This window comes from Myotis brandtii, unplaced genomic scaffold (assembly GCF_000412655.1).
Source record: "Myotis brandtii unplaced genomic scaffold, ASM41265v1 scaffold64, whole genome shotgun sequence".
Lineage (NCBI taxonomy): Eukaryota > Metazoa > Chordata > Mammalia > Chiroptera > Vespertilionidae > Myotis > Myotis brandtii.
Window position 1 is genome coordinate 1,936,074 of NW_005370460.1, and position 8,888 is coordinate 1,944,961.

General features: G+C 52.8%; 1 protein-coding gene across 1 annotated transcript in view; it reads left to right on the forward strand.

Moving 5' to 3' along the window:
* Positions 1-837: 837 nt before the first annotated feature.
* Positions 838-8,888, forward strand: part of PBX1 (pre-B-cell leukemia homeobox 1) — a 239,678-nt gene continuing 231,627 nt past the window's right edge. The window contains exon 1 of the mRNA XM_014528521.1: positions 838-849. Within this exon, the coding sequence (XP_014384007.1) occupies positions 838-849 (12 nt within the window). The remainder of the gene's footprint in view (positions 850-8,888) is intronic.

An 8,888-nucleotide genomic window follows, 5' to 3' on the forward strand; every position in this document is an offset into this window, starting at 1 on the left:
ACAGATCCGGGTCCCAGACCGCAGACAGCCTTGCCTGCTGCCGCCTGCCTTCAGTATGCAAATTAGCCGCCATCTTGTTGCTTCAGGGTGGGGGTCCCCACTGGGGTGCCTGGCCAGTCTGGGTGAGGGGCTGAGGGCCGTTTTCAGGCTGGCGGGCGACTGAAGCTCCAAACCTCTCCTTTTTTTCTTTTTTTTTTATTCTGGCATTTATTTACCTTCTATGGCTGTCACTGGAGCTGAGAGCCGGCTTTCTCTCTGAGGCTCGGCTGCTGAAAGCAGGTTTCTGGCCTTTGTTTTCTGTATTCGAAACAATGTTGCGACTCCAGCTCTGAGATCCTGGCTGACTGACAGGAGGTTTCTGGGGTTTTGTTTATCTTCTATAAATGTTACAATGTTTCCAACTGAAGCTCAGAGGCCGGCAAGGCAGGCGGGGAACGTTGGAGTCCTCTGTCACTGAAGGAAGCAAGCCTCCCTGTTCGCATCAGCTGCCTGGCTGCCGGCCGCCATCTTGGCTGACAGTTAATTTGCATATCTCCCTGATTAGTCAATGGGAAGGGTAGCGGTCGTACGCCAATTACCATGTTTCTCTTTTATTAGTGTAGATAATAATTGATATGTTAATATATTCACATTAAACAAGCCTGTATAATAAAGCCTAATATGCAAATTGTCCCCTCAGGCAGTTTGACCAGGAGTTTGACTGCTCGCTATGACGTGCGCTGACCACCAGGGGGAGGAGAAGGACATGGCGGGCTTTGGCGACACAGTGCTGGCAGTGGCGGCAGTGGAGGTGCTGCCAGCCCCAGTGGGCCCCGAGGAGAGCAGGACCACGGCGTGATGGTGAAGCAGGTGAGTGGGGGGCGCCACGCCAAGCAGGTGCGAGCAGGGGCCTGATTGCCCAGCCAATCACCCTGCAGATGGCGACCAGCAGTGGTGGCAGGGGGTGGGGCCGCCTCCCAGCTCCCAGGTGCTGAGGGAGCCAGGCGGGGGGGCCTGGCCCCAATCCATTGCCCCGCTGGTGGGAAGGTAGAACAGGTGAGGGGGTGGTGCCAGGCCAAGGTTGGGTGCCAGTTGGGGCTGGGGGTCTGCGAGTCTGGGTGCACGAGCTGGGGCCCGATCTCCACAGGCCACCTCAAGGGACTCCACCTGTGCATGAATTTGTGCACTGGGCCTCTAGTATAAACAGGATATCACACAGTTAACAGTGGGAGTGAGGAGGGCGTGGTCTGGGGGACGCTCTAACCCACCAAATCGCCATCGGCACCTGCTTCTCAGTCACCCAATAAACACGCGTCTCTGAGAAATCTGTAAGAACCAAGGAAGCGTCCTGCCATTTGGATGGCTCCTCGGTTGACCAGAAAGATTTTTGGAGCCCAAGCCTGAGCCTTAATCACTAATGTGAGAACGAGCTGCCTCCGCCTGATCATCTCAGAGTTGTCAGGGATTCTGAGCGCTCACCTGTGCATTCATCCCACGGGCGGCAGGTCCGGTGTGTTGTAAGGCAGACCCTGCTGGGTGCTGACAATAATAGAGATTCGAGCCGAATGCTAGGCCAGGCCAGGGCTCCCAGTGGATCAGGTGGCACTGGTACCTGAGACATTTCCAAGTTGTGGGCAAACCTTTGATTTTGTCATAGAAACCTGGGAAGATTCGAGGTGTCCCACCCTTTGGGACATATTAAAAAAAATATAGATTCCGCCCAGCAGTGTCGCTCAGCAGTTGAGCATCATCCCATGCACCAAGAGATGGCTGGTTCAATTCCTGGTCAGGGACAAGCCCGATTTGGGGGCTAGATCCCCCATCATGCAACTGATCGATGTTTCTCTCTCATCAATACTTCTAGCTCTCTCTCCCTCCCCCTCTCTCTAAAATCAATATAATATATTAATAAAATAAAATGTGAGAGTCCATCAGCAGAAGGGACCTGTGGCTACCTCCCCATACCTCCCCCCCCGCCCACTTTGCTAAGAGAACCCTGACTTTGTGATCCAAGGTACCAGTGCCGGCAGTTGGGTCAAAATTTGCTTGGCCAGTGTGACAATTGTGGTTAGGCCTCTCTTGCAGCTAAGAGTGGTCACATGACCACTTCCGACCCACCATACTAAGCTGAGATTGGGGTTGCTGAGAAAGCTTTTGTCTTACTGATAAAGGAAGGGGAAATGCTGATCCCTCCTCACTTCTGCCTTCACATGAACGTAGGGACTTCCTTGTTGCCATGATAATAAGAGCCAAAATGCAAGGCTGGTTGAGCAGAAATACACGAGTGTCTCTGTGTCTGCGGGCCCCAGGGAGATCCCGACTCCAAGGCAGCACGGCCTGAGTTACTCTGTCAGCGCCAAGACCAGCTTTTCCCACAGGACACTCCGACACCAAATGTGTGAGGGTTTTCCCTCACCAGCCAGGCCCCAGCATTGGGTTTCCTACACTTTACGTCAATCCCCACACTATCTGCCTGGCGTCAGCATCACACTCCACAAGCTAATGGCTCAGTCTCGCAAGACTGACCCCACTTTAATCCCCAGCCTCCTGTACTCCCGACGGCCACCTGTACGTCGGGGTCCCCTCAACCCCTCCTTGGGCTGGATAATCTGCTGGAAGTGTTAGGGGCAAAAATAGAATGTTGGGGACTAGCTATGGTTATGGGAAATAGTAATCATGCTCTGTAACCACAATGCCTTGTGCTGGTTAAGGAAAGGACATTCTGCCCTGGCTGGGAGTTGTACGCCCCCAGGACCTTGGAGTCAACCTTGGAATGTGGTCCATTCTCATCCAAGAACTGCCTATTGTAATGGAAAGATTGACAACCTTGTTGCCCAAGCAATGGAGTCCCACCCCAGCCAGCATAGCCTGCTTCCCCGTGCCTGTAACCCCACTTCCCCATGTAATCTTTGTCCTTGTACCCCATATAAGCAGCTGGTTTATGGGTGGGGGTCGCAGAGCAGATCTTTGTGGACAACCTGCTGCTCTCCACTCTGCTGACGGTATTGGAATAAATGCTCATATATGAGTCAACCCTGTCTCTGCTGAATTGGCTCAGGTAGTGGCAGGCAGCGCAGACCCATTGATTGTCCGGTTACAGAATGGCTCACAGGACTCCAGAAGACACTTTACTTACTATGACTGGTTTATTACAAAGGATACAAGTCAGCAACAGCAGAATGAAAGCGATGCCCAAGGCCAGGCACTGGGAGAAGGAGCACTGGGAGTTCGCTTGCCCTCTCCAGGTGCACCAATGCGCTTTCTCACCCAGGACGCTCTCCAGACGCCATCTGCTAGGGTTTTAGTGAAGGCTCCATTATGTAGGTGTGGTCGATTAAATCCCTGGTCCTAGTGATGAGCTCAATCTGCAGCCCCTCACCAGTTTGACAGGTCTTGTTTATAAAGGAGTGGGATGGGAGGCTGGGGGGTGATTTCAGCTCCTCTGCTCATAAATCAGCCTCCATTACAGAGCGTGGGCTTCCTCGTGTTTGCACAGGACGCTGGGGGGGGGGTCACCTTGCCACGGAGGCAGCGAGATGCTGTGTGTAAGTGTGTCACACACCCACCTGCACTTCACTCCTGATCTGTGCAGGCAGGAAGGCAGATCCAGCCAGCATCAGGCCTCAGGGCTCCCTCTCTTTTCTTTGCCCCATTTGGTAAATAATCTCCTGCTTTCAGCTACCTTATAATTTGGGGAAGTGCCATCAAAACAATTAGTTAATCCCAACTAATGTAGAAAGTCAATAATGAGTTAAGAAAGATAGCTGCTAGCAACTTAGATACTTGATGTTCACTTTATAACGTGATGTATTGAAGAGAAACATAAACATTTCCACCACTTTATCATCATTACTTAGTCTATTAAACTAGTTTGTGCTGCCTTGAAATTTGTTGAAATCCCAAGTGCTAATTCAGGAATGTAAAGTTCATTGATTTCAATTTACTTTTTATCTACATCTAAATACAACTAAAGGGAAGAGTTCAGACAATCGGTTGTATAATTGAATTTTGAAAAGATAACCGCATAGAGTTTGGGAGCTGGAAAGGGCCTTAGAGGTTTTTGTAGTCCAACTTCTGGAAACACGAATCCCTTCCCTAGAAACAATTGCCTGGAAATAGTTCACTTTGTATCTGAAGGCCTAGATTCAATGCCATGTTAATTAGAGGAAATAAAAGAAAGAGAAGAAAACCTTCTGTGACGTGAACTCTCCCCGCCTGTTCTTTCTCGGGTGCGTTGAGCTGTCCCCAGCGTCCACCCACCGTTCAGGCAGCGATGCTCCGGCAGCCAGTCCCGGCAGGTACTGACTCACAACCAGCAGCGCCCTGAATGGCTGTTTGCCCGGAGGAGGTGAGGGCTGGGAGCGGTTGAACTGTGGCAGGATGGGTGCCTGCGGGCACCACTGGTTACAGGATGCTGAGAGCAGGGCACCTGGGAGGAGAGGCTCCCTGCAGAGGCCACAGGGAGCAGAGCTGCAGGCACCCCTGGGGAAGATGTGGGGCGTCCTGGGGTGCCAGGCACAGGGGTCTGATCACTGTCCCAGCACCAGCTTCTCACATCCTAAAGCAAAGGGGCGGCACGCGGAGCTGGTTTGAGGAATGCCACCTCACGGAACTGGGCGGAGACAGGGACAGCAGGTCCTGGCGGGTGTCCAGGTGGGAGGCGAAGCTGTCCTGAGCAGTGATGTGCGATTGCCTGTAGACCTCTGTGCTCCTCACCCACGGCTCAGAAGGGTGTGAGTTAGGGGTGCACTCAGGAGCATTCAGCGTCACGGGGCTGGAGGAGAGGAAACAGTTGTTGGCTGAGGAGACAGGCAGCTGGTGATGCCCTGGCTCAGGAAAGAAACAGAGAAGGAGGAATTTCAAGAGGAGGATGGGGGTCAGTCAGCTCAGGTGGCCTTTTGGGTGACACCGAGGAAACTTCCATGTGGTGGGTATCTGTAGCATCTACCAGGACTCCCTCTCTCTCCAGATGCCGCCGGTCCGCACAGCTACGGCCCGATTCCCTGCCTTTGCGGGCTCCCCAGACCTTGCCCACACGATGTCCGGAAGCACCGACTATTGACGATGTCTCTGTTCTCAAAAGAAAATGGCTTCCTTGTTTCTTCTCCAACTCACTTATGCTGCACTCATCGCACCCATCTTCACTTTTGGGACCAACTTCAGCAGTTATATTGGTTAAGATAGCCATGCAGCCGTAATATTGTATCCATAATAACGTAGCTGTTATATTGTACAAGCTAGGCTACATGTATCAGTAAACAGATCGCAATGACTTCAGCAAATTCGGCAATTATTCGATCTCAGAGGACGAGAAATCCAGAGGCAGGCAATCAGGGACCTGTGTCATTTTCAAGGAAATCAGTAGGGACCTAGGCCATTTCTGGTTTCTTCTTCCACCGTTCACAGCAACACCGCTCAGCCTCATGGTCTAAAAACGGTCATTTTACCTCCGGACAGTATGTCTACGTCCCAGGCACTAAATAAGCAAAAAGGGCAAGAGGCACAGTATGCGAAGTCCGTCCGTTTTTAGCACTGAAACAGCTTTCCCACAAGTTCATCCCGAGACATTTATTCCTGGATCTCATTGCCCAGAATTATGGCATGTGGCCATGCTGGGTGCAAGGCAGCCTGGGAGACCCGTCAGCTAGCCGGGGCCTTGCTGTCAAAATGGACCGTGATTTGGAAGAAAGGAAGAAAGTGTGTTGGGGACCTCCAACCAGCTGCGTCTGTCCGTCACATTTCCATCGCAGCTCGTATTCTGTTGCTCTTTTGGATGTCCAAGCAGGCTGAGGGCAGAGAAGGTGAGGTACCTACGGGAAGAGGCAAGCTGAGAACGGGAATCTAACCTGCTCCTCTGGCAGCAACTAACTCTCTAATCCTGTGTGGGGGTTTTCTCCCTCCAAATGCTCCCCTTCATAGAGGAAAAGAAGTGCTTGGAATTCAAAGACAATACAGATCCAGAAAGGCTAGACGAGAGGAGGAGGGAGTGGTCTAGACTGGCATTACTGGGGCAAAGAGAAGTAGGCCCAACGTTACCCCTGCTGGCTAGGGAAGGGGTGACGGGTACGCAGGCTTAGCAAGAACAACCAAAAGACCAGGTCAAGGGTCCACCCTGGTCCCCAACTCCCCAAATGTTCCAATTCTCCACCTCTCCCTCAGCAGTGGGACTTTCTAGCTCCTGTCATCTCGAGATGGTGAGGTGATGCCAATTTTCCAGCCCTGGAATCTGGGCCAGCCTGGGACTGGCTGTAGTCCACAGACTAGAGGCCGGTTCTAGGATCGGCCTCAGAAGACTCACGTGCTCTTTGGAACCCTGACCACCACGCAAGCAAGCTGAGCTAGACCGACGGACGACAAGAAGCGCAAGACCCAACACTGCTGGCGCCCAGACCACAGGCAGCCGACTTTCCCACTGAGGGGCTGTCCTAACAGTCCCGCGGAGTTCAGCCGCGCTTGACCCCACTCAGTGCATAACCAGCTGCGTGGAGCTGTGAGCAAGAAAAGGGGTTATGCTCTGAAGCTGCTAATTTGGGGTATTGGATGCATAGCAATAGGAACTGATAGAATTTGACAACTGGGGTCCCCTCAAGCAAAGCTTCCTTTCGGGACTATGTCAGGGGTCACAGTTCCACTTCATTTAGACTGTGAGGTAAAGTGCGCTCATCAAACCGGAATGGGGACAGTTTCAGGAGAAAGAAAGTCTGGTTGGGAAACGAGAAAAGAGAAGGTATTCAGGCGGGTCCCCAGTCTCGCTCCGCAGGGCTTGGCTCTGAGACTGAGGAACCCTGGGAAAGCAGGACACTGTGGCGGCCTCCAGGCAGGGAAGGTCAGAGGACATGGGTGGCTGCAGGAGAAACTCCCCCAGAAAAATAGAAGGACTTAAACTCCCCCAGAAAAATAGAAGTCATGCACATTGTTCTCTGCCAGGCCCTCTGCCGGATGCTCAGCACTCACCACGACCTGATGTTGACCTGACTCAGTCTCAGAAACTGAAAGTGAGGCTGCAGATAAGTAACCTGCTGGCCAAGGTCATGAGGCGGGTGAGCTCTGAGTCACACCGGCTTGGCCTTGCAGCACCAGCCCTGCACTCGGAGTGTGTGTGCCTGGGCCCTGGTGCTGGCCGTGCCCTGGAAGGCTCTTCCGCATCTGTCCACAGAGGAGACCATCTGAGCTGCGAGGCTAGGACTCTGTTACACTGTCAGCTGTTTCCAGGGTCCGACCTGGTACTCCCAGCTCAGCTGCTTCTCCCTCTCCTGTCCCGTCCCCCTCACGGATGGAGACGCTAGAGAGAGTGCTTCTGACGGCATCTGCAGCAAGGTGTGCACGCGCACACACACACAGACACACACACACACAGACAGACACACAGACACACACAGAAACACACACAGACACACACACATACAGACACACACACATACAGACACACACACACACACACACATACAGACATACACAGAGAGACACACATACAGACACACACACAGACACACACATACAGACACACACAGACACACAGACACACACAGAAACACACGCAGACACACACACATACAGACACACACAGACACACATGCACACACAGGCACACAGTCACACAGACACACACAGAAACACACACAGACACACACACATACAGACACACAATGCACACACAGACACACATGCACACACAGTCACACAGACACACACAGACACACACAGACACAGACATGCACGCACAGACACACATGCACACACAGGCACACACAGTCACACAGACACACACAGAAACACACACAGACACACACACAGACACACACATACAGACACACAGAGAGACACACACACAGACACACACATACAGACACACACACACAAAGACATACACATACAGACACACACAGAGACACACACACACACACTATGCCTCTTGATTTTGCCGTAGGTTCTTTTTTCTAAATGGTTAATCAATTGGGCAACCCCACTCTTGGCAAACGTGCGCTGGTGGATCAGCATATGGGTTGGGGTCATATATGTTGCACCTTTGTCTTCTCATCTGTGAAATGGGAGCGGTGATATTTACCAGGCAGGCGGCCTCTCCATCCCAGTGAGTGATGCCACCACGTATTTCCTCGGCCAAACCCAAATCTGGTAGTGACCTTCGGTTCCTTGTCCTCCCCCAGCCACATCCCCGCCTGCGGAGCCCTGTTGACTTTACCTCCAAAAAAGTCCCGGAATCAGTCCTGGGCCCTGTCTGGAGCCGGGACACGCAGCCACGGTGCGCCAGGCATGCAGGCGTGTGATACTTCCTAACCGTTCAACCTGCATCACTTGCCCCACCCCACTCTTCCAATGCGTTCTTTCAACCGAGGCAAAGGATACTTCCAGAACGAGAGTCGGGGATGCTGCTCCCCTGTGCTCCAGACCAAGTGTCTGTGTTCCTCCGAGGCCCTGTGTTGAGATCCCAGTGCCCACCGTGAAGGTCCTAGGCGATGGGGCCTTTGGGAGATACTTCGGTTGTGAGGGTGGAACCTTCACGAATGAGAATCTTATCAGAGACCCCACCGAGCACCCTGCCCGCCCCGCCGTGGGAAGTACTGACACAGATCGGCCCCCTGACTTTGGGCTTCCAACTCCAGAACCGCGAGAAATGAATGTCCGTTATTCATAAGCCACCCGGTCCATGGCGTTTTGTTACAGCATCTGGACAGGCGAAGGCCTCCTTCTAAACTCTCCACGCCTCCTCCTGGTTCAGCTGAAACTACTTGCCTGTTGGCTTCAATTTTCTACCACTCCCCCCTCTTGCCAACTTTGCCTTAGTTCTTGTCTCTCAAACATTCCTTCCTTCCTGAGAGCCATTGTCTTGGCCATTTCGCCTGCCTCGCGCCCCCCCCCCCCCGCCCCCCCATGCCTTCTCCTGGCTGTTC